Below are 26,778 nucleotides of genomic sequence, written 5' to 3'. Positions count from 1 at the left end.
ATAGAGTAAACTTGCTCATCCACAAACAAAATATCAAAACATTAAAGGGTGTGCAAAGTGTGTTTGGTGCTTCTCTGTGTGAATCTGTGCATGCATCAAGCTGCTTCATGCAAAGCTTTTCTATAAATGCGAACAACGGAACAGACTATGAAACGACCTTCGAACGATAATTTTCGTATTCAAAACGTCTAGAATTTGTGCATACATCAAGTCCACTACAGAAATTCTATTGAAGTTACTGCAGCAGAACCAAAAGAAGAAAAAGGAAAATAAAAAGAAATAACTGATGTGTCTGCAACGGTTTTGCTGAAAACATTAGGCAATTCCACTATATATACCTTGTATTGTAATACATTCTACTACTTTGTACAAATGAAGATTTGGGGCTGGAGCGCATTAGTTTTGAGATCAACTCCTCCCACCAAACTACATTCACAATATTCTACCCGGCTACCACCCCTATAAAGAATGCTGGCCCCAAGTCCCGTTATAAAAATAAAAGATTAACCAAAAATATGTGAACTCGAACTGCGAAACCTATCCTTGCCCCTCTATCTATCTGATCCAGCCTACTATAATTTTACAATTCTAATTGAAAATAAGAATATTAAACCCAGGAAAATGGAAGTTACAATGAAGAAGAGCACCTGAAGAGGGGAGAAATTTGGGGCGGATTTACAGGAGTTGAAAGAGTTGAAGTTTGGGTTGAATCCTTGTCAAAAGTGTGCTCCACAAAGAGAAAAAGAGAATTGTAGAGAAATGACAGCCTTACTCCTGTAAAAATTGGAAATCTGAATTCTCCAAAAGCTCTGCAGGAGGTTTCACATCTGAATAGCTCTGGTCTTCCATGGAACTAGAAATATCATCAACCGAGAAAGGAATGCTGCATTCACAAAGCATGATTAGAAGAAGGTTCAAACATCAGCATTAATAAAAGGGGAAAAAAAAGAAAAAGAAAAGAGGTTTCCTAACCTGGAATTGTCATCCAACAAAAAGGAGCTGCTATCATCATTGCTGGAGTCATCTGTCATCAGAAAGTTCATGCTGGAAATGACCTACAAAAGAAAAGTAGAAGTTTCACTATGTCCAACAATCATGGATTAAGCAGTTTCAAATCAAGTTTTCAATTTTCTCAACTCACTTCAGGGGCTACACTTTGCGTGCTATAATCGTCATCCCAAAATTGTGTGCATACTCTATAGAGCTGCTGAACACTCAAGACCTGATGACAGAAGCATAAATGAGCTAGAGAGAGAGCAATCAAGTCTATTTATAAATGCAGCAAAATCTATTAATTCAAGAATCGCCAACTTCTAGCACATGTTGACTAAAAATTCATTTCATCTGCCAGTTTCACAGAGAGAGACTTACAGGGCAGAGGTCATTTGTAAGTTCATCATACGAGACTCTGGACTTTTGGTTTAGAACCTGCAGAGATCAAACTAGTCTTCAGAGAAGAATTACAGATGAATTTTAGGAGACTGTTTTCTTCCATCATTCGAATATATACGGCAAATTTCGAGAAAAGCACGCCCCCATAATTATTTGAACAAATGATGTGTCAGCAATGGTGCTACAAGCTTAATGCAAAATCAAATTGAATACTTTTCAAGAATTCAACTTGCATACAGGATGTGCAAGGTTAAAAACTTCTGCACAAATTTTTCCCTTTTTCAGGATAAAACCGTTGACTGAGCAGTTGTCAGGCTCTTATCTCGACTTACCCTCCGCAGTGAGACAATGGCAATACTGCCTCAATAATATGTAACAGGCCAACTGACCAGCATCATTATAAAGCACTTCACAAATCTTTGATGGGATATAAGTAGGCAAGAGAAATCCATGCTAGTCCCATTAATAATGTCTACATATCTAGAGTTAACATCATTGCTTAATATGTTGTATCTGTTTATAATGCTGTTAACTGTTGGCAAATTCAGTACTATGTCACATTTCTTCCCTATCTGATCTTATATTCCTTTGATGAACAATAAATCTCTTTAAATCATCAAATTTCTAACACACAAAGTATTAAAAGGTATAGAATAAAATGTTATTTACATTTTCAGTCTCTGTAACAAATACCATTCAGTCTATGACAAGTTGACAACAGAAATCAATGACAGGATTTATTTATCATAAAAGAGAAAAAGAGTAACTAGCAACAAGAGCCACCCTAAGCATTCCATTTATTTTCTTGACCGCTACTTACCAAGAACCCTACAGCCTGCCTTACATATTTGAGTTCATCCCATGATGAGCCAGCATACTGCAATGATATGAAACATCAACCAACAATGATCAAAAGAACTAATGAAGGAATAACCAGTGCTATATTCAAGATTGAAGGGAGGGAGGATCCAGGTCACTAAGGAAAGTGAAAATTAGCCCTTCACTGGTGATAAGAATAAATCATTACCTCTTCTTTTGCTAGGCTACACCATAGCTCCAATTCAGCTAGCCCATTCTTCACATATTGCCCATTGCTAAATGTGCAGCACTCTCGACGAAGAAGAAGGCTGCAGCAGAATCAAGCAAACAATGCAGCCACAAGTTAACCCCATCATATATATAACTCTATGCAATATTTGTTGACAAAGATAAAACAGCAACTTACCTATTAAAAATCTGTTCATTGATATATGAGAAAGTTTGAGTACATAACTTCTGAACAAGAATTGGAGGAACCTGAAACAAGGTTAATCATTGGATTAGAATGTATCCAAAAGGATACTGATCACTTTAAAAATTGTCAAAAGTAATGCCTTACACAATTTTCTTGCAACGTAGAGAGAAACCCATTAAGACTAGCGATCATGCTATTCCAGGGATTAGCTGGAGGACTATTACTATTTGATCCTTCAGGTGATTTTGAAACACTCCCCTTTGATGTTTTGGGTGCCTGAAATGTCAAGAAAACATGTGACTGGAATTAATTAAATGATACCATGGGATATAATTAGGGAGTTTCACTAAAACACCCAAAATGGATGTTGAAATTATAAAAAAACCCAAGCACTATTTAAACATATAAACACACCCAAAACCCATCATTACATACACTCAAAACCCATTTATAAACACACCCAAAAAGTTGACTTTGGGGTTGATTTTGGGTCTGTTTCTATGTTTAAATAGTGCTTGGGTTTTTTTATAAATACATGTCTAGGATTGGGTTTATTTATAAATTTAACCGAATTTGGTTCATGTAAAATAGCCCTGTCATATTTCATCCCACAATGTTTCATCAATCAAAGCTACTTCCTGGGAACCATGGTAGCTACCTTGCATCCTCACCAACTTTACATAACAAAATGAATCATAAATCAAACCAAACTGGTACAGAAGACATCCATGTTTACCATAATATGCAATGGAAAATCCGCATCAAGAAAGGGAAGAAATAGAAAAGAAAGGAAAAGCAAGATGGTAAACTAATTCAGGCCAAATGAAAAAATTTATAGAAATGACTGGATGTAATGTTCACACTAGCATCTTTAGATCACATGCTTACTTCTAGAAGATATGAACCATAGAGTACAGCAAAAATTATCTCGAGAAATTAAAGCTTCTGCAAGCAATAACTCTTCCATCCTAACACCTAAAAGAATGTAAGAACTACGGAAGATTCATGCCAAGTTCCAATGATGAAATTCAAAATTCATAGTACCTGGATGCAAGAAGAAAGCACAAGTGACAATTCCTTCTTCAAATTGTCTCGGACGATTCCATATATCTTTTCTACATATGCTGTAAGTTGCTGCTTAAAGAGCAAAGCCGGATACTTGGCCTCAACTTGACGCACAACATCAGAAGCACCAACAGAAAGACTGGCAGAAGAAGATCGGAAGCCCTAAGAAACAAGAACATCATATCGCATCATGTACAAGAAGAAAGATAGAAATCAGATACACTTGGACAAAATCAAACTCATACATAAATAAAATAAATTTCATTACTTGGGTCATCCTTCCAAATAAAGATGTTGGAGTAGGAGGCCTTCGCGGAGCAGTTCTTAAACTCCGCTGGAGCAGGAACAACAATGTAGATGTATTGGAAAGCCAATAAGCCATATGACCATTGTTATCCTGATCCTGCAAAGAAACATATGTTATTAATCCCAAGTTCCAATAAGGGTACAGGATAAATATCCCAAATTGCTTTAGGGCTCTGCATTTCTTAGAAACATTTTATTTTTTTCCTTTTCTTTTCTTTTGATAACTTTAAAAGCTTTTATCTAATTGATTTGGTTATAGCACTTTTGAACCTTTATGCAGAGAGAGAGAGAGAGAGAAAAGAACTTACATATGTCATTCATATATGAATGTCATAAACGTGAATATATACAGATGCCTAAATGTTATCAGAAATACGATGTTCGTATATTTATTTGATTACATTTAGATGGCTAAGTGGGTTTAAATTTGGTTTTTTTTTTTTTTTTTTGAAAAGATAATCCTTGGATAAGTACCAAGAAATAGACAGTTCGGATCATTGACAATATTGCAGGGTGGCCCCAACAAGGATGCTGGCACTTAAAAAAAAATGTCGAAGCCACTTTAGAGAGTTTCCTTATGTACTATATAAAATTCAACAGTTCATATCGATATGCAAGTAATTGATCTAATTATGACAGAAAAGAACTCACTGATGACAAGCACCCCTAAACAACTGAAATATATAGAATTCATGATCAAATACAATAAAAAGCTGGTACCAAGATGCAAGTAGTTTTTTTTTTTTTTTCCTCAATTGATGGGAAATCTCATCAAAGCATTCAATAAGAAATTAAGGATTCACGGCAACAGATGTCATGAAAGCGTCTAATCCCTGACCCCCTCCCTTCTCCACTTTGATGATTGGTTATTGGCAAAACAAGATTTATAATGGAAATTAATTTACCTCAATTGCAGAACCAATTATCTGAATAAGTCGGTCAAATACACTAGTTTTTTCCGCTTCAAATGATCTCCAGTGGAGAAGACATTTGTATATTGTAATTGCTGCAACTGGCTTTCCTTCACTGAACCCAACATTACTTGTCAAGCAATTCATAAGAGCATCTACACTCTCCTGCACCACATACAAAAATAGTATAGAAGCAGAATAAGCTTCATGAGAAAAGTAAAGCAAAAATAAAATACAAAAAGTAAAACAACATAAATTAAAAATAAATGAAAAGGTAAAACAAAATAAATTTAAAAAATAAGTGAATTGGAAAGCATCATTTGCTTCTCAAATACATACATGCTGCCTTTCAATTTGGGATCTCCTCAAAGACTCTGAGCCAAATCTCTTTGATGGTGTAGGTCTGAGTGGTTCCTACATAACATAAATCCAACATTAGGATCATAGAAAGAACAGCAAATAAATGCCAACTATGGTAAACTTGCTTTATATTATTCACTTACATGATGACCATTTCCCAAGGGCTGCAATTATAAGGGGAGAAACAAAAATCAATAAAATGTTCTTAGAAGGACTAATGTGAAAACTAAACATTTCTATGGGATGCCTACCTGAGCTGCTGCCCCTGCTAAATGTTCTGACATTTTCATAGAAGTTGAAATCTTCAATGCTTGCTGCCGTAAAATTTGGTCCTCAGTTTCCATGTCAGAAAGTTTTTCTTCAAGCCTGAGGATGATACAGACAATAATCTATATCAGAATTCAGAATAACAAAACACAATTAAGCATAAAAGTTCCAACTATTCAATTAATTGTCAGAGTAAAGATCAATGATGCATCCTAATTTGACAGAAGTCAAGAAAGAACCTCTGCATGGCAGTCTTCAATTTAATTATCTTTGACTCTGCCTCCGTAGCCTGCTTGAACCGCTCTTCACTAAGCCTGCTTGTTTCTTCAAACTTTTTCTCTGTTTCATCAATCTTCTTTTCCAGTGAGTCTACCAGAGCCTGCAAAGGATCAGAGCTTAAAATCATAAAATACAATGGCAAAAAAACTCAGCCAATTATATATTTGAATGCAGTTGAATGTAATCATGGAATGGTCACTTATATACCTGAATTGTTCAAGAGAAACAAATGCATACAAGAGTTTCAGTGCTTTTACCTTGAGCTGCTCATTTTCAGCAGTAAGCTTAGTGACTATTTCATGATCAACAACTGGAAGTTCCAGTACGACAGGAACTTGTTCAGCCGCTTTCACTGAAGCCTCAGCTGCTTTCGCTGCCTCCTCAGATGCTTTCACTGCAGCCTCACGTTCCTTCATAAGCAGTGATTTAGTTTCTTCAAATTGGAGTTGCATCTCTTGCAAAGTAAACTGCAACTTTGCATTTTCCTTTGTTTTGGCCTCCTCCATGTCAGCCTGCATTTACACTCACGCAAATGGACTACTGAGTTTGGAAAGAAAAGGAAGAGAAAAAAAAAAGGGGAGTCCTAAAGTAGGCCCTCCCTTGTTCTGCATTTTTCTGTAAAGAAAACATGAAATTTTATATCACAAGAGAAACTGTACAGTAAAGTGGACAAGCAATCTACCATGGATATTTTAGAGAAAAACATTAATTCAAGCTACATCTAGTTTAACAAACCAAAACATTCATGACACTACAGCATTCAAACTTACTATATAAACAGTCAGCATACTTATACTGCTTGTGCTTCTTATCAAACAATGAACCTTAATCAACAAGGAGCCAAATGGATGTATAAATAACAATTTGAACCACAGGTAAATGGTGAACCAATGATATGATGGTGATCCTAGGATTCTTACAGATGGTAGAAATGTATGTAAATAAAAGAGGTTTAGAGAAAAAGGAAGTACAAAACAACTTAATATGAGAGAAATTAGCAAGATATGATACAGAGGAGAAGAGAGAATAAAGAAATATATTTGTTATTGGCAGACCATTACTTAAGATGGACACTACTCTTTGAACTAAATAGGTCTTACTACTAGACTTGGGCAAATTGGTTTGAACTTGTCCTTTCAAAGAGTATATTTCTTTTCTAACCAAGAAATTGCTACTGCATCAACAAAACTTCATAGTTCCAAACAGAATATTAAAAATTTTAAAAAAAAAATTATATATACATATAAACAGAATTTTCTCTCTCATCCTACACACAGAATGCTTTTACAGGCTTACAGTATCAGCTCCTTGTATCAAACAAAACAATGGAACCTATACGAGGAAAATCTGTCAAATGGAAAGCTTAAAGCATTCACCCAAAAATCAAAATATCATAATTTATTTTTGTGGGTAGTTGCTATTCAACTGATTGGGTATCCATATAATATTGGTTACATGATTGCAGTCATGGCCACACAGGATATCGTGCCTTAATACATTAGGAGAATATGGGGATCATTACCCTCATTCGCTTCTCCAGCTGCAAACGCCAGGTTAGTTCTTCAACTTCCTTTTCCAGCTTATTTTTCGCTTCTTGGAGAGCACCAGCATCCTTTGCAGCCTGCCAAATAAAAGACAAGTTAAAATTCAAAAATATGATGCTCATTTCAAATATACACCCATGTGAAACCAATGTAAATTGGTTCGTAACAAAATTGCAAATATGTTACCACACAGAGAGAGAGAGAGAGAGAGAGAGCTGGTAATTTGATGAAGCACAGACTCGGCCATGATAGTTATTATTTGATACGACTGTTTAATTTTGTCTTTTAGACGGTGGAACCCATTATTTACACAAGATAAATAAATTCCATAAAACCAGATCCAACAATACTTGCTGGATTGCAACATACTGAAACCAAGAATCAAAAAGCATACCAACAAGGCATCAAAGAAGAAGAAGAAATCAAAAGGAAATAAAGAAATAAAGAAGACAAGGTGTCAAAAGAAGAAGACAAAATCAAAAGGAGAAAAATTTAAGAGAAAGAAAGAGATCATCACCATCTTAAGCTTCCGCAACTCCTTACGAGCAACTACTCGCCTCCAACCACATTGTGTTGCAATTGCTGCTTTCTTCATTCTTAAATAACGAGCACGGGCCAAGTATTTCCGGCATTGACTCTGTAGTAGACATTAACTCACTCTGGATTAGCATGTATAAACATTATAAAAAGTAAAAAAATTAAAACCAACTTATTCATATAAGCGCATAGTATCTGCTTCAAAGATTCAACCATCCAAGTGATCTTGTTTTCTTTTTTTTATAAGAAAAACTTTATTAAGAAGAAATAAGTACAAGCAGCCAATGTAATCCTCACCTGTATAACAACTGCACCCCATGTTTGCTTCCTGCACTTAAGCTCCTTACGAGCAGCCAACCCACGCATACCAGTTTGAATAGAAACAGCTGAAGAGCATGCATTTTTATAAGCATTCCTAGAGATATACGAGCGACCATATTTCTGGATTTTCACAGAAGCAGCTTCCCTTCTCATGTTTTCATATCGATGGCGTCCAACTTGTCCTGCGATCAGTCAAAAGAAAAAAATATATTGAGTACCAGCTCTTCGGCTACAAGGTACCTTATCACCAAGAAGCACAAGGTGAAAATACTTGGTACCTCTACATAACGCTTGGATTTGGATGGCAGACAACCGTAACAAGACAAATGTTTTGCGACATAGGTAGGAGCGGACTTTTCTCTGGATAATGCTTGCTGATCTTCCCAAGACCTCACTTCGATAAGCATCTAGTTCTGCCATCTGGCCAGCTCTGAGAAACACTTTTGTTTTGCCAACCTGCAACACAAACCTATCAAAAAGATTGTTCCCTCATACCCTACAAAAGATTGTAGGTTAAGCTCAGCAGTACAAAGTGGCTTGATTTCTGAAAATGTAGATTTAAGGCTGTTACAGTTTGAGATTGACGTTTGGCTCATTTGAGTTCATTTCATAAGAGAAATGAGCTGAGCTCAAACAAAATATTAGGCTTGTTAGAACAATGAGCCAAACTTGAGCTTTGGTGTACTCAGCTCATAAAGCTTGTACTTTTTATGAGATAGCTTCAGGTTGATTCAAGATTGGCTTGGTCATCAAAACTTGGCTCATAAAGATGTAGTCATTTTTATTGTATAATTAAAATAGATGTCCAAAAAGATATCAATCTATCATGTAATTTTAGTTAAATCCAAAATATTTATTAAAAAAAATTATTTGCTTTTCCTTCTTCAGATTAATGACCAATCTTTCAAAAATGTGCATTTCTCCTAGGACATATCCTACCATTGTGTATTTGCTTTATTATTTTTTAGTTTTCATTAATCCAAGAGCTCTTACAAAAATTAAAAAATTAAAAAAAGAAAAAAAAGAAAAAGAGACGGGCAGAGCCAGGCCAACTATAAGCTTGAGTTTGATTCACAACTGAGCCTAGCCGAGCTTGGGCACCTTGGTATTCGGCTTGGCTTGGCTCATTTACACCCCTTCGTAGATTTTCCAAATGTAGTATCAGTAACATTATACTGCAATACAGAGCCAAGACCTATGTGACAAGAAACTGCCATCCATTTTAAGCAAATCAATGCAGAAAACCACAAATACAGAAGTGGAAACATAAGTAGTTCCCACTTAATTATTTAAGCACTTAAAAAATAAAGATAAAAATCTAACTGTAAGTGTCTAAAAGCAGCAGAACTTCTAAATACCTGATATCCCTTGAGGTTGACCTTCTGTAAAAGCTTCTTGCATGCAGCGACCTCATCAACACTGAAAATAGAGAATTAAGAAAGTTTTTATATAAAAACAAAATAAAATTAGAAAGAAAAAAAACAAGAAGAAATTCTAATGCTACAAGTCTGAGTAATACATGTCATGCACAAGATGTCCACCTTTAACACTACATCAATGAAAACTATACTACAAGACAATAGAATATTTTCCATCAAACAGGACTTAAGCCTAAATTAGAATATCAGAGAACAGTTGCTTTCCAATTAATGAGACTTTCCAAACAAGATGCATCCCAAAATTCAAAAGATAATGAAACCCAAAGTTATAATTAAAATCTAACTTTATCCTGTAAGTCCTCCTCCTCTATCCCAATATTTGAAAACCCTTCCGTATTTCTCTCCAGCCATAAAACTGCTAGAACACTGCAACCCCACAAAACTGCTATAGTTTGTATTACATGTGTAGTCCATTTCTCTTGCACAACAACAAAAAACATGCAGTGACAAGCATACAAAACAAAAACGAACACACACATACATATATATTCGTAGCAGCATAATATATATATACATGTATATGTATGTATGTTTGTAGTAATATATAGTCCATTAATCATGTTGATTTCACTGTGCCGTCAGTGCAATCATTTGTTGCAGGACATCCAAGAAGTTCCATATAGGTAGTGCATATATACTCCATTCATCATGTTGACTAAATTGTGTGGTCAATGCAATTGATTGTTGGAGATATCCATGATGTTCTAGATAGATAAATAGGTAGATTGATACTCCACTGGCCCTGTTGAATTTAGAGTGCAACGCAATTAATTGTTGCGTCCAAGATCCATGACATTTCACATATTTATATATATAGTCTAGTGATTGCACAGTTAATGCAATCAATAGTTTCAGCCTAGCAGGTTAGCCATGATGTTCTGCATAGATATAGAAAGAATTCTCTCGTGCAGAGATGGGAACTGCAGGACAAATTTATCTGTGAGGTGAGTAGCAATGGATCTTTGACCATATATAGATATGGCAAAAATTCTCTAATGCAGGTTGGGACTTGTATGATAAATGCTATGGTCACCAGCGGATCAGCACTCACATGCATCAAGCATTCGAGAAAACCAATATAGATAACTTATCTATAGAGAGAGAGAGAGAGAGAGAGAGAGAGAGAGAGAGCTCGGTTGATGTTCTGAGAATTTGATGAAACTACCTTCCATTTAGAACCTCGGGTGCCAGGATGCTAAAACGACTTGCAAATTCCGCAAAGGTCTTTCTGGTCGGATATCCAGCACAACTAATCCTAATCGCCTCCATTACTCCCTGGAATTAGATAAATACCAAGCCATGTTGCATTACTATGTAAAAATGTAACTGGTAAGATTAACATATATGAATTGAATACACAATATGCTTACCCCGCAGCAAAGCTGCTGTAAAACAGCACCATTCTCAAAAATGGCTGGCTTAAGTTGATTATTTGGTTTTACACAACGTATGTAGTGAGGTTCAATTGCACTTAGTGTTTCAAGCAAAGATTGCAGTTGTTGCTGTACAAGAAGACGATAAGAATAAAAACAGAAGGAACGTAAACACAAAAATATTTCACTGTGCAATGAGCATATGCTTAATTAGAAATTTATTAGAAATTTAGAACAGAAAGGGACCTTGAATCGAGAACCTATTGAAGAGAATTTTGATGATTTGGCAGATTCTTCAGGTAAAAGAGGGAACAAGCCTGAAACAAAAGAGCACTCAGAGGCACTAAGGAGTGCTTGATGCTCTGTAACAACATAATCTTTGTTCTTATCTAGGAAGAATTCTGTTTGATAAGTAACCTGAAAACCAAATTTTCCAATGAAATAAATATCAAGTTGATAACTTCTCATTGGTAGGAGTAGAATTCATTAGTCTGATGTAGTTTATATAAGAAGCTTGAATTCAAAACTTACATCACCGGCATAATGACAAATGGTGAAGTCGGTTGGTGACAATTTAGGCTTGCTAAAACGTTTATGGTCTTTAAAAGTTTGATAAAGCTTCTGTGAAAATGTCTCATGTGTTGATCTTGGGAACATACTACAAAGCATAACAAGAACTTGTCACCATATCACAAGAACTAAATGAAAATACATCATAGTCTGCATAATCAACCGGTTTTGGAAAAGCAAAAATAAATTTAACCGGTTGATATCTTAAGAGGAAGGAAGGGAGGGAGAGGGGGAAGGTATTGCATTAATGTTTTATGTTCTAGTGCATACCAAGCCTCATCAAGAAGAGCAATGATGCCGCCCGGCTTCTGAAATGATAAAAACATACATCAGAGAAATAACACATGATATCATGAGGCACTGACAACTCTTTCATTCAGATAGACAGTCCCTTCTCTTGCAAAAAAATGATAATAACAATTCAATTAAGTACAATACATGAAGACAAGCAAATCAATCAACAAAGAACAGGTGAGAAGTTTAAAAGAAAGCTTAATTAAAAGAAAGGAAATAAATTTCAAATATATATGGCCTAATTCAAAGGGAAGATAAGCAGACCTTAAATAAAAAATATACATGGCATACCTTTTCAATGAGATCGAGAATATCCTGATTATCTATGAACTCTATGTAACTCCAGTCAATTTCTTCTTTAGTATATTCTTCTTGCTCCATCTTGAACACATGCTGTCAAGCAGAATGTTGACACTTAATTGAGTAAATGAGAGTAGTCTTGAAGATCCAAGAATACCAAAGAATACATATTATGTATTCATGCCCACACCTGGTTAAAATGCTGCTGCAATTTTTCATTTGTCAAATTGATACAAAATTGCTCGAAGCTGCACACCAGTTAAAAGTTTTGAAATTATACACATCAGGAGTTATGTCAAGAATATAATAAGAGCAACCAGACCAACCTAAGAACTAATAACAGAACAGAGATATCACGGAAATGTGTGAGCACTGAGCAGTAATGTTTTTGCATGAGTAAATAAGCCAGAGAAGCAAAGACTCTGAGATCACTTGAAAATTTGTCACTCACTGATGTGATTGCATAAATAAAACACCCAGGGGATTTTTCAGTATTTTAGCGCAAAAGAAGAATACAATTATGAGTCAAATGGCATCATAGAGCCACAAGAGAGTTAACTTTCTTAATCAAGATCCCCATCCCAAAAACAGAAGGAATCCATGCAGTCCTCTGCAATAATTTAACCTCTAAACGATGAAAATAAAAGCATACCGGTTAAGCACCTGTTTGTCTTGAAACTCTCAAATCCATAAATATCCAGAACTCCAATCAAATATTTTGAATCAGGATCCTGACCAATAGAGTTATTTATCTTGTTTACAAGCCTGGGGAAAATCAGTTCACCACTTTAGGAAAACAATAACAACCAGAGATAAGTCAACACAGAAATTTTTTTCTCAACGATGAACTAACTAGTATGTTTATGAACGTACCAATCAAATAACCTTGTATATACAATTTTAGCTAGTGCATCTCTACTGATGGCTGCAGAATCTGGATCTAAACTTTTTTTAATGGTCTCATCACGGGTCACAATTACACGCTTGCACAGAGAATCTTCAAGAGACTGCCCATCACACCTAACAGAAATTGTAGATTAAAGCTTAGCCTTTCACTAATGAAGACCTCAAAAGTCGTGTTATTTACAAAAGTACATAAAATAATGGTCACGAACATGAAAAGTTCAGCAGCTATTTTGAGATGGAACCGAGATTTATCATCCTTGGGTTCAGATGAATCAGTTTCATTCCCCTTCGCAAACTCAACATTGCCTAAATGGAGTATTGCAGCTACAACTCGAAATATTGCATCCTGCAAAAATCAGAACAGTGGTCAAGATTTTTATTTTTTAATTTTTGAAAAGCAGTGGTCAAGATATTTGACAGAACATTTAATGTACATAAGCTATCTCCAGTGACATACCTGCTCATCAGAGCTTATCCCAACAACATTCATAGCTTTCCTAGTTGCTATGTACTCCTCAGAATCGTCCACCCCATCCAGCTCATAGCAGTTTGACTGATTTAAATAATGAAATTTTCTTGGATTACCCAATTTGTACCTCTCGACATCCTGAATGTGGGCACAAGAAAACATTCAAATGTTAGAAATTTATATCAAGAATTAGTTATGTCATTCGGATAATGAACTGTTCTTAGGTTTAATTATCTCACACTAAACTCCCACTCTACATGAGCTAGAGTAGCACTAACATGCAGACATCAAAGTCTGTCTGCACACAATCATGAGCACTGGACACACAGTACAGCTAGTAACAAACTAGAAATTCATATCAATTTATGGTCAGCAGAAGAATAATTAAGTTAGTACAGCTAGGATCTATATCATCAGTGATTGTTCTGGTTTTCTCTAATTCATAGCGTTTACTTTTTAGTACATATGAAGAATATACCGTATGTATACAGGAGATCAATTTACCTCTGGAGGTGCAGCACAGAGCATATAAAAGCAATGGTAATTTCTCTCAGGGTCAGACACTTGACAAACTCGGGACCGCTCCAACAAATAAGTTCTGATGGCCGCTCCTGAGATTCTTCCCCTCTGATCAAACTGAAGCTCCACGAACTTACCAAAACGACTGCAATTATGTTAAGTCCAAAATTGACCCAAATGAATAGAAGATGTAAGTTAAAGTAATACATATTACTTTCCATAATAACCTTCCACCCTAAGATTAGCTGTCCCAGTAGACACAAGAATAATAGTAACTAGTTATCCCAGTAGAAGAAGAAAAAAAGGTTCCCACCTTGAATTATTATTTCTCACAGTCTTTGCGTTACCGAATGCCTCAAGAACAGGGTTGGACTGCCATAAAAAAATAATAATCATAAATGAAGGTATGGATTTCATCACAAACGCAAGTCACTTGCCAACAAAAGCCATGAACAAGAGACCTCTGACAAGACAACAAAAAGAGAACTAACTGTAATGCTACTACCCACTTGGACAACTAAGAACATAATAAACTTGTTACCTCCAGGACTTGCTGCTCCACAGACCGCCCCTCAGACGCAGCTCTTCCCCCCATATAGGCAAGATAACGCATAAGCATCTTTGTACTCTCTGTTTTTCCGGCCCCACTTTCCCCACTGACCAAAATTGCCTGGCTTATTCCCTCATTAATCATCTGTCTGCATTAGAAACACATTTTCTTTTATTTTTAAGCCACACTAAAAAATTGAAGCCAATGGAAAATCCAACAAAATACCTGTATGCAGCATCAGCTATAGCAAAAGGATGTGGGCTCAGCTCACCTAAAGCTACCCCTTTATACTGTTCCATCATATGATTATCATATAAATGAGGTAGTCTCCGGAAAGGGTTCACAGCTATCAATATACTTCCTGTGTAAGTCTGGAAACACAATTAGGGAGTTTAGCTCCGTCTTCCAACTATTAAAGTTATACCTTCTAAAAAAATATATTGGCAATTACAGTATTGACTGCATACAAAAAAAGAATGAGAGTATCCGTGTTTCTGACGACAAATGGAAGGTGAAAATGAATGCAGGTTTAGGAAATAACATGACATAGATGACCTTTGGGGAAAAATAAATCTACCTACAATCAAAAAAGAAAAGGGGTTGTGTATATCTTGGTAGTACTCACATATATTTCATTTATATGGTATCGACTTTTTAAATTTTGCAAAACCCCTGGTTCATGCAGATATGCCAACTTTGTCATATCGTCTACACCGCATGGAGGAAATTCAGGATCCTTTGGGTACACACAGGATACTTTAGCCACAACCTACAACAGAAAGGGAAGAAAAAATAGCCCATTAGTTGATCATGATATTCAATAATATGCAAGGATGGTCAGTCCGTAGATTTCATATATATGCAATAAACATGATGGCTCTGTTCAAAATCAAATAAACATGACGGCTCTGTCAATATCAAAGGAAATGTAAAACAAGGAACATGAAATACATGCACTCAAATGAACATTGAGTCATTGCTTAGTAAATAAAGAACCTTATTAATTTTTTGTGGGCATACTATGTTATTAAAACATTCTCCTAATCTAGTAAGTGTTTTAAAATTCTTCGCCATCATTTTTCCTACAAACATGATAGGTCTATTAAGCCCTCTGTGTGATAGGTATGCACTTACCTTTCAGGTACTAAAAAAATTCATACTGAAGTTCAAGATTAATATATATGTTAGCTCTTAAATAGCTAATAAAAGCGGATGCAAGGCTTAATAAGAATTTTAAAAACAAAAGCAGCACTGACCGTCTTCCCTGATGTACAGTTTATTTCAATCTCTTCACCATTAACTCCTACAACTTCTCCATCCATCCAAGCTACCTCAGGATCCTCCACCCAAACAAGAGATCCAACCGCCAAATTAACATTAGCAGCCTGTGTGAACAATAAGATAATCAGTGCCTCTATAAGAAAGAGCAAGCCAGATCTATAATTTAAAATCATCATTGACAATGATTTGATACTCAACAGGCATATTAAGCTAGCATTAGACAGCAAGACTATGATGCAATTAGAAAACTGTACTGAAAATAAGAATCTACAACAGAATTGTGAGGTGTTCCTTATTCTGTAACTGTATATGGGTGATAATTTTTTCATTCAACTATTCGTCAAGGATTTTTTTTTTTTTTTTTGTGGTATTACTTAACCTCAGATCTACCTCTACCACCTGAGCCAAATCCCATTTAGCATAAATTCCTAGTTAATGCATAAAGTAAACATCAAATTCTAGAAGATCTTTCAGATTCAAAGCACTTATCCAGGAGACCTAAAAAGTTCTGGATGCACTTCTGGTGTGGAATCAGTATCATCCATTCATACAATAAAAGCGGATCTACAGTTCTAGAAGATCTTTCAGATTCATGGGTTTTCCAACTGTCAAGATAAGAATGATTGAACTCCCAAAATTCGTTACATACTGGCCAGAAAGCTGTAGATTTCTTTTCTTTTCCTCTAACTGTGCTTTAAAATAGACTCAATCTTTATTTTTTGGAGTAATAAATATTCCCTCCAAACGACACCAATGGTCACTACCTTAGGACACAAGAAGTATACAAGAGAGAACAAAGGGAGGCTTTTCTTTTAATTTTGGATTCTTTAGGTTTATCTTAGCAATTAGTATTTATATTCTTCCTTAGAAGTACTTTCAGGTTCTTCCAGTGTATATCTCAAATTATACACTGGGAAACATCCACTACATTAGCGAAAAAAGGGCCACATTAAGATATCAATACAGCAGCATAGTAAAAATATTCATGGTGCAAATGTGATAGGATGACAAGCATATTAGCTTGAGGATAGTCATCATTATTTGTCAAATTTGAAAAATTTATTAGATATAAAAAAAAATTCAGTACATGCAGTTTCTCAGTCAGCCATGCCTCTTCTTGATAGGCATAAACCAGTAAGCAGTATCAACTTCTCTTTCAAATCAAGTTGTCAAACAAGCAAACTAAAGTATAATGTGATTTTTTATAATACACGATCATAATGTCACAATTCATGCTGTGTATAGACTAAATTGTTGATATGCTCTTTGCTTTACTGAGTTCATAGCATATCCAAAGGTGGTCAGTAATTTAGGCGGAACTATCCTAATAAACTCTCGGCCATATAGCCAAGGTTACACAATCCAAACTTTAGCAATGACGACAATGCAGCTCTTCTTTACGCCGATTACTTTGAGAAAACAAATAGCATTTCAAGCCAGAAAGCCATCTATTCAGTAGACTGTCTAAAGCCCAACTATCTCATTAGTTTACTTACACTAAGTTTACAAAGAAAACAGCTAATTTCAATAAACCTACTCAAGAAAATGAACTTGCATGTTGTACATATCTTAATTTTCGTTTACCACTATAAAATACCAGAAATTTCCAAAATTTTCACTGCCACAAACTATAATCAAACAGTTCCAGTCTCATGTTAGCTCACCACTGCAACGAATTAATCCCCGTTTCAGCTAACTAAGAGCAGAATCAAGTCACATTGAAACAAAGATCAATGCATTCAACCCGGATTAAAGAATGGAATTTAAAAGGCAACAATTTTTAAAAAAAAATTAAATGAATAGCAAATAAATTCTAAAACTTGGAGACCAAGAAAATAAGAAAAAGCTACCATTGCAGACGAAAAATCTGATTAGATTCAGATCCCAGGCAGAGCTCCGAAACCCTAGATTCCCTCAGCAACAGCCACCACCCAATGCCGACGAAACCATGGATTCTTCTCTCCGGAGCGAACCGTACGCACAAAGATCCAAAAAATTGTGCCTAATTGCTCAAACTCGGAATTGCAGCAGCACGCACGTAAAAGAATGGCAATGTCGCTCCGGTACCTCTGGCTCTGACTGTACGGACTTTGTGCCACAAAACTGTAGGTGGGTTTGGATGTTTTGAGACAATGGACGAGGTCACATGGGAAATGTTGTTGCAGAGGCTACAATGCCAATGGCGGACCTTTTATCCTTCCTGAACGAGAAAGAAGAAGATCCTCTGCAACTATTTTCCCTCTTATTTTCTCGCGCTTTCCTTCTCTTTCTTGCACTTTCTCTCTCGCCGTTGGCCCTCTCTCTCTCTCTCTCGCTCGCTCGCTCGCTCTCGGCCCCTGTTTGGCTTCTGTCTGTCAAAAGCGTAACAACACGAACGCGTAACTCAACAGAAAATTTGAAATTACAATATTGCCCTGGTTTTCCAATTATTTCCTCTTGGTGCCCGCTCCAACCCTTGCTAAGGTTTATCCATATGCGTATATATTTTTGAAAAATACTTCATAATTATATGGAATGTAAAACGTATTATTTGCATATTATAACTGCATATTTTTCATGAAAAATTATTTTTTTATAATATTTTTCAGGCATTATTTGCATATTTTTCCATACATACTATTAGAAACAAACTAAAAATTCCCAAAAAAAAAATTAAAAATAACATCATTTTATATTAATATATTCGACGATTTTTACTTTTTCTTTTAATTGTTAAATAATATATGTACGTATTATACCCTTTGGGATTTACTAAGTATGGTTTATTTACAAGTTTTCTTTTTTTCTATGTAATCTGATTCAATACTTGGTTTTATAGCCTACAGGTTAAAAAGATGCAATTGCATTGTGGGAGTTTGTTATGGCTCGCAATAACTCAACTCCGTCTAATATTTCACAAAGGTTTAATCTTAAAACATATGACATACACATTACGCTTTGAATTATATAGTTTGGTTCATTTTTCACCACACGTCTTTTCGTGTCTATATCGAAGTCAAACATTCAAGCTTAACATGTAAACACCACGTATTGGATAAGAATAAAAGTAAACATTTAAGCCCAATATGTGAACACCACATATTAGGTAAGGGGTAATGGGTAAGGGGCTCAATATTTGCATGCCCAGTCAATCAACCCACTCTAGTATCATGTTAAGTTTCATAAAGACGAGTCATCGATCCATCTACGAGAACATTAATATGGTCCCCAACTTAACAACTTACAAAGTTTAGTAGGTGTGAAGTTTTATCACAAAAGACATCAGTGTTATTAAGAGTGGTGTCATTCATTATATATTGTATTTCATTTAGTCAGGTTTCCGATGTGAAACTTATATTCTTCAACATTTACAAGCTCAAGAGCTCCCAAGAGATCATCACAAAGGCGCTAAATAAACATTATTTTAAACTATTTATTTTTACACCCAAGATGAAGATGGCATTCCTTTACATGTATATTTCTTTTTCTATTTTGCAAGGGTTTAAATTATTTTAAACTCAAGATGAAGATGGTTTGATGTCACATCTTTGAGAGTAACCAACAAAATTGTTTTTCTTTTTAATACATTTTTGGAAACTATTTTCATTTTCTTCACACAAAAAAAAAGCAGTTCCAATTAAATTTAGAAAAAGCTTTTTTTTTTTTTGGACGAAAATTTTAGAAAAAGCTTAAAGAAAGCAAGCCAACACACTTTTGCATTTACTTTCTTCTAAGTTTTTGAAAGAATAAACACTTTTGCTAACCAAAATTTGCTATTGCGTAAGAGAGAAGAGCTCATAAGTGCATATTTGGTAACCAACCAATTAAGTGAATGTAACTCAATCAGGTAATAATGGTCGCATAATTTCCCTTCAATTCAAGCTTTTATATAATTTGATAAAAATAAAATAAAAAGTGAAATTTTACACCAAGACAATTACGAATTTACAAGTGTACAATGGCCTCGTGGTTATTATCTCATAGTTCTTAGGGCAATTTTGTAACTAAACCACCCATCTCCTTCCCACCGAATGGGGGACAACAACACAGCACAACTACTGACCGTTGGTGAGTTGATGTTGCGGCCCCCTCATCACCTGATACGGGCCTACCAAAATTCATGATTCTTGAATCTGCAGTCATTTTTGACACGTCAATTTAATTGTAATGGGAATAGTAAATTAGTATTATTCTTGGTTAATAATGTTATATTACGTTAAAATGTTATTATTAATGTCATAATGTTATTAATTGGAAATAACAAAATAATGTTAACCACGTGACATAAAAGTCTTTCTCCTTCTATACGATATGTCGTCAGATGACCAACCGTTTCATGGTCGTTGGATCATTGGAAAGAAATGCGTGAAGGAGTTGAGATGGGGTTTCAGGTTTGACCAACGTTGGGGTGAATTTGCATTGGGACTTGTCTAATGTGATGTGCACAAATGTGAGACTGAATTGAAAGGGACAGAGACAGTATAGTCCTGGGAGATACCAAATTCATTAATATACTTTGGATAGTTATGTAATTTTTCTTATATTATTATTTGATATCCATTAATATACTAGTCTTGTTTGATGGATCTTGATGAGTTCTTTTAGAAATACAAAATTTACAATTAAAAAACAAATATGTTTAAATTATATTGTGATACTTTAAAGTTGGGGATTATAATTCTGTTAATGGGTGTTCGTTGGTTTGAAACCAATAAAACTTCGCCAAACTGTATTTGATAAAGTATGGACTAGATCAAGAATTTTATCATCCAACTGAATTGGATTGGATCGATTTTAATGATAAAAAAAATTAATTATTGAAAACTAAAAAATTATGGTCAAATCTAATATGTATAACCACACATCTTAATAGATGTAAAATAAACGAAACAAAAATAAGTTATAAACAACAGTTTTGGACAAGCGGGCCTAGTACCAAATTGGCCCAATGCAAATATTCTCTTTAACTTAGTAGACTGCATAGCATGGGAATTATATGTGTGAGGTTTTATCCCAAAAAAAATGCATTGGTATAATTAGTAGTGGAATCATGCACTTATTTATTGTATTTTATTTTGTCAAGTTTTCCTATATGAGACTTTACATTCTTCAACATATCTCATCATGTCCCTTTTAGAGCCTAAGCAACCATCAGTTTGTACGAATTGGATTGAATCGTAAACACTCCTAATTTTGTTGTACTTTTAAAAGTATATATGTTGCATTTTTGGCCGAAACAAATTTTATCAAGGACATTAAGGCAGCTTATTAAAAATAATAACAAAGTTAGTGCATGCAACTTTTAATAAAAATCATTTCTTTTTCCCTCTTTGCGAGGATAAACTCTGGATATCAAATTTGACTGGGCTAAATTTACCTTACATATAAACATATTAAGTATATAGAAAACTCGATAGTACAATGTAATTTCATTGATAACAAACAAAATTAATAATACACCTAATCAAGGGGGGAGGGGGAGGACATAATGAGCCTTACCTCTCAAATAACACTATATAAGTTGCACCCTTCGAGTCTTCATAGAATTAAAATCATTAATTATCGATTAATTATTTACATTATTAGCAAATTCTCTTTCAATGTGAAGTAACATACAATCAGTAAAAAAACTCATCACCTATCTTGTTCCAAAGCTGATTTTTGATAAGTCTCATACAAGAAAATGCTCGTTCTATTGTTGCTATAGAAACATGACGAGTTAGCACCAAACAAATCAATTTGTCAATCAAGTAGTAGGTTTGTGCTAATCTTGTTTCCACTAAGTGCTCAAGTAATATAGAAATGGAATCAAGATTCTTGAAGGTTGGATTGTAATCCATATCAATCTTATAAAATCATGATTGTTGATTGAAAGCTTGTAACTCAGTTTTAGTAAAATCTTGAGGATAAAATTTTATTAGCAATAGTGTATATATGATCAATATTAAATTGCTTGAAAGCATCACAGGGAGGGGAATGGTGTGTTCAAGTTAAATATTGATGGCTCTCGCAAGGGTGGTACTGGCTGTATTGGTGCTTGTGGTATCATTCGTAATTCCCCTGGGGACTGGATGGGTGGTTTTGCTGTCAACTTGGGTATTGGTCAAACTATGGATGCTGAGCTTTGGGGGGTTATTCTTTGACTTGAAGCTTGCTACGGCTAAAGGGTTGGCTAGGCTTTCTATTGAAATGGATTCTATGACTGCTGTTCAGCTTATTAAGCAGCATGTTCCTAGTTGTCTTCATCCTTGTACTGGGGTGACCGCAAGTTGTGTTGCTTTGATGAGTAAGTTTGAGTTTGTTGAGCTTACTCATGTTTATAGGGAAAGGAATGCTACTGCATATTGTTTGGCTAATTGGAGTCTCAATATGGATATGGGGGTTTGCTATTTTGATGAAGCTCCAGTTTGGATTAGCTCTATTCTGATTGATGATTTGTTGGGGGCTGTGAAGCCTCGGATGATTAGAGTTGGCTAGTTGGTTTTTTGTTTCTGGGGTTCCCCCTCCTCCCTTCTCTCCTTCATTAAAAAAAAAAGAAAAGCATCATAGGGATCTAATGTTGAACTAAGACGAAGGAGTTCCACAATTTCATCTGAAAATCTAGTATATAACTCCCCAAATTGATAATCTATTACCTCATTAAATATATCTATATGATAATAATGCTCAACTGTGATACAATTTTTTCGTTGGCAAAAACGCCCAGTGCCCATTGTATGACGGTCCCTTTGTTGCATGGAAAAGCAATGCTTCATGGTTTTAAACGCTGCCTTTTCAGTTTTGGGGTACATTTATTTGATTTTAGGGGCTGGGACATGCAATTCTCTTTCCAAATTACTCTACTACAAAGTATTAAAGACTTTCTCCAATAATGTACGAAATTATTGTGATGCACTATTCCCTACATTAATTATTAAGAGGGGATGCATGCAAGTTCAACTTAAAAAGATCAAAAGGACATTATACAATATCACAAAAAGGATTTTTCTACTTTTTGTCTGCTAAGTGTGGACTGACGATCTTTTACATATCACACTTTTTTCAAATTATTATGATTTTTATTTGTAGGTAAAGGCGAAGTCAGGAATTTGTTAATATGTGATACCAACTACTAACAAACAAAAAAAGAGAGTAAATTATTCATTAGTGTAGTGGTTTGAAGTATTTACTCTCTTAGGTAAGGTCTTGAGTTCGAATCCTAGCATCCATGTAGTATGTATGAGTTTAGTATATTATCGTCCCTCTTAATAGAAAATGTCCTAAAAAATAAAATAAACAAGAAAGAGAGAGAAACATGTGTTAGACTCGTAATTAATAAGGGACGGAGAGAATTGAAAAAGTTATTATTCATTGAGTAGGTATCTTTAATTGGTGTGGAGTATCATATCATCAAGGACAATAATTAGGTTGATGATGTGGAGCTTCTGATGATCAAACGGACCAACCTAACCTAAGCCTAACAATGGAAGATGCTCCGTGGAAGTCCCACTACCATATAAAATCAAAGTGAATGTCATTGAGACATTTTACTAGAAAGAAGTGTAGGCCACGGTTTACTTCTTTCCATAGAATCCAGTTTACAAACTTGCAGTGGGCCTTCTACGGCTTGTGGGCTATTAAAGAATGGTCTTACGCATTTAAATATAATATGTTTCACTTCGAAAAAAATGTCACGTATGCTATAACACGTATTTTGTTTATTAATTAGAATACCCAAGTATAACTTCATCGTCTACTCATATTACGATTAGTGAATTAGTAATCTAACATGTTGGTGTCACGTTCCCAAACAATTTTTTTTCTCAATTTTTTCTTGATTTAGTTTGTATAATTTATTTACCTTGTCATACAACTAAAAAGATATAATCATAGGTCAACGTGGTATAGCACAATGAAAAATGGTCTTGATTGCAGATTAGTAATCTCAAGATTGAATCTTTACGACACCTTGACATCGTGTGAGAACACACCTCTCCCCCAATATCGCTTATATATAAATAAATAAAAAAGAGTAGAGTCATAGAAAACGAACTTCGGGTCCCCTAGGACCATAGGAATGGGAAAATTCATGTCAGCCAAAATACTAGTCTTTCGATTCATTAAGTGGTGTTTGGATTTATTGGTGCTTCTTCTACCTACACATTATTGTTCTCAGAGACCACTACACTTTTCTCTTTTATTATTATTATTTTTTCCTTACTTCCTATTTGTCTTCACCAAATAGTGTTTTAAGTTCCGAAAGCGAGACATGCTTTTGGCTTCTTTAATTTATGTAGTTTTCTACTTTTACCTTTGTAATTTTTATTTTTACATTCAGGTCCGTAGAGTTAGTTGACATTAACAATTAAGGACAAGCAAGATAATTAGTCCATGCAGCTCAGAGGTCATTTTCCCATCTTTAGTATATTTACTGTGGGTGGGAGGAATTTTTATTGAGCTCTGAATTCAATAAACTAACAAACCGCCCACATTTAATTTCTGTCTGGAATTTTCATCCTTTTTATTTGTATTATGTTGTTTGGTTAAAGAATGAAATCCAGTTACCTCGATATATATAAAAAAAAAAAATATTATAAACTAACTAACCGTTACAACCCCACACACGAGCATTACATGTATATTTTGTCAAAGTAATTTACAAATGTTTGATTTATTTTTAATTGCTAATGTAGTTAATTGGTAGATGTGGGTTAGGTTAGGTGACCATGATAGTGTGTCTGCCTCCTTACACTCGAGTTCGATCCCACTTTCTATAAATTAGAGTAGTTTAAACTATGATCTTGTCACAAGACATGTTAACTAACCGTAAATGATCACAACATTGGAACTACAAATAACAAAAGAGAACCAAAACCAATTTCCTTTTACTTCACACCTAACAAAACAACAATCTTCATACCTAACAAAACAACAATAGGCCATGGCTTAAGAAAATTTTCATCCATGTTAGAACACATGTTCTGTTTATTAATATTATACTCTAAAATATAAATACATTATCCACCCATTATTATGATATATAAATTAGTAATATCATATGACAGTGTGACGATTTCATCTTTTCTTTTATTTTTCATTTTGTAATGATTTGGTGAGTATAATTAATTTACTTGTCATGCAACTAAACATAAAGTCATGGAAAGCGAACTTAGGGGTCCCAAGGGACATAGGCATGGGGAAATTCATGCCAGCCAACTGATCTTTCAATTCATTAAGTAGTGACTGGATTTATTGGGGCTTTCTACCTACACATTGTTGTCCTCAGTGCTGGCTACACTATACTACACGTACACTCTTCTCTTTTAAACAAATTCCCCAACTTCCTACTTATTTTCACTAAATTTTGTGTTTTAAAAAGATAATCATAATTTTGGACTCTGTTATCTAGGTCATTTTCTACTTTAACATTTGTAATTAATTTTTGTTATTGTTTTTAATCAAGTGCAGATAGTTGAACATTAACAATTAAGACATGATCACAAGATTAAAACTACAAAGAGTAAGGAGAAAAATGACAAAATGGGACCAAAACCGTAGTTTTCCCTTTACTTCATACCTAAAAGAACAACAATAAGCCATGGATTTGAAGAAGGAAAGGGATGGGGGGAGAGAGAAGGGAAGGAGAAGAGAGAAAAATATACAGTTTTTCCTATAGAAAATAAATTAAAGTAAATGGGTATATATTTTTAACTTTTTATGGGTGTGTGTTGAGTAAAATGCTGGGTGTTAACAAAAGAGGGCTTGTATATCCACCCTTCAACTTGCAGCCACTGAATCTACAGCCAATGTCCCCACTAGCACCCCACCCTACTCACTATCTGATAGGAAGTTAGAATATAGACAGACACTGTCCCTGGATTTACCCTGGAAAACCCACTAGTTTACAAGGCTTACAAGCATATTATACATATACATGCCAATTTCTTGTTGCACATTTTTCTCTCTTCATAAATTGCAAACCACCAAACATCTCCACCTCCAAGTCAAAGAGGTCCCTGTCAGTCAGGGAATCCAAAGACACAACAATGAATGTAGTTGCACAGATGGGGGTGTGAACATATACACATATGCCTGCATAAATCTTTTGCCTGGTTATAAAATTATAATAATAAAAACCCTCACAACTGCAATGGATTTTCATGCCTTTGGTGGTCTGCCAAGACTTCTTCTAGAAGTAGCTATAGGTAGGTCATCAACTGATGGTTAATTGGTACTCTTTGAATTGCCAAGGTGATTTCAGAGCTACCCAAAGTTAAACCAATCAGGTGGATTATTTTTGAAAGAATTAAAAAAATAATAATAATTCTTTCACATGTCACATGTACATTTTGTGCCATCCCTACAGATACAGAACAAGTTTTGTGGAATAATATTTCAAATTCATGTTTAATTTTGAAACATTATTTTGGCCAGCAATGATTTGCTTGAGGAATATTGAGTGGAGTTCAGTCTAACTAGGTAAGGAGGCTCTACTCCAAGGAAAGCTAGAGTAATGCCATTGCAAAAAAAGTATTTATAGGACCCATTGGAAATTGGAATATTGGCTAATAATAGATAAGTGATAAGAATTTTAGAGCCAAATGATAGAGCTAACTGTACAAGGATGCCCTGTGCTGTGAGTCTAAATGTAGACCCATTGCCATTGAAAGCAGCTGGCATATATTGAATAAGAATGATGATAGATTTGAATCTAGAAGTGACGTCTTGTAGCGCAAGTGATTAAATGTATTTACTTCTCCTAGATTCGATCATCCTCTCTTGTATTGTCCCGTGTATAAAAAAAATAAAAATAAAAGCCACGCTCCCAAATAAGAAAATTGCATGTGACTTGGAATAATCCAATTATATTTGCATACAGATCATGGGTGTCCAATCTTTCTGT

General features: G+C 34.9%; 1 protein-coding gene across 2 annotated transcripts; it reads right to left on the bottom strand.

Annotated features, from left to right (window-relative positions):
- Nucleotides 1–301: 301 nt before the first annotated feature.
- Nucleotides 302–18,281, bottom strand: LOC103323817 (myosin-6-like). Of its 2 annotated transcripts, XM_016791721.2 has the most exons (39): nt 17,768–18,281; nt 15,893–16,021; nt 15,262–15,405; nt 14,862–15,007; nt 14,628–14,784; nt 14,400–14,458; nt 14,072–14,231; nt 13,556–13,705; nt 13,308–13,444; nt 13,066–13,212; nt 12,856–12,957; nt 12,383–12,440; nt 12,184–12,285; nt 11,869–11,906; nt 11,560–11,686; nt 11,275–11,445; nt 11,026–11,157; nt 10,821–10,930; nt 9,575–9,635; nt 8,495–8,672; nt 8,193–8,398; nt 7,876–7,995; nt 7,337–7,435; nt 6,072–6,326; nt 5,775–5,914; nt 5,520–5,634; nt 5,412–5,432; nt 5,248–5,322; nt 4,903–5,073; nt 3,960–4,094; nt 3,671–3,853; nt 2,771–2,902; nt 2,618–2,688; nt 2,420–2,519; nt 2,213–2,269; nt 1,372–1,428; nt 1,142–1,222; nt 973–1,055; nt 302–883 (listed from the first exon to the last, which is right to left on the bottom strand). In XM_016791721.2, the coding sequence occupies exons 1-39, from the start codon at nt 17,768–17,770 to the stop codon at nt 769–771; spliced, it is 4,527 nt and encodes a 1,508-aa protein (XP_016647207.2). In that variant the 5' UTR covers nt 17,771–18,281; the 3' UTR covers nt 302–768. The 2 variants fall into 2 exon arrangements, with proteins under 2 accessions (XP_016647207.2, XP_088902309.1); XM_089046183.1 differs by lacking the exon at nt 5,412–5,432.
- Nucleotides 18,282–26,778: the final 8,497 nt, after the last annotated feature.

The sequence above is a fragment of the Prunus mume genome, linkage group LG2 (genome assembly GCF_029339155.1).
Source record: "Prunus mume cultivar Tortuosa linkage group LG2, ASM2933915v1, whole genome shotgun sequence".
In the NCBI taxonomy this organism is placed as follows: Eukaryota; Viridiplantae; Streptophyta; class Magnoliopsida; order Rosales; family Rosaceae; genus Prunus; species Prunus mume.
This window is presented reverse-complemented; position numbering and strand designations above follow the sequence as displayed.

Bases quoted from the DNA above. Each gene is read 5' to 3' on its own strand.
- LOC103323817 (XM_016791721.2), bottom strand. The intron at 14,785-14,861 runs GTATTTTGTTGG...TTTCTAATGCAG, and splicing joins ATAGCTGATGCTGCATACAG to ACAGATGATTAATGAGGGAA. The intron at 12,441-12,855 runs GTGCTTAACCGG...ACTGGTGTGCAG, and splicing joins GAGAGTTTCAAGACAAACAG to CTTCGAGCAATTTTGTATCA.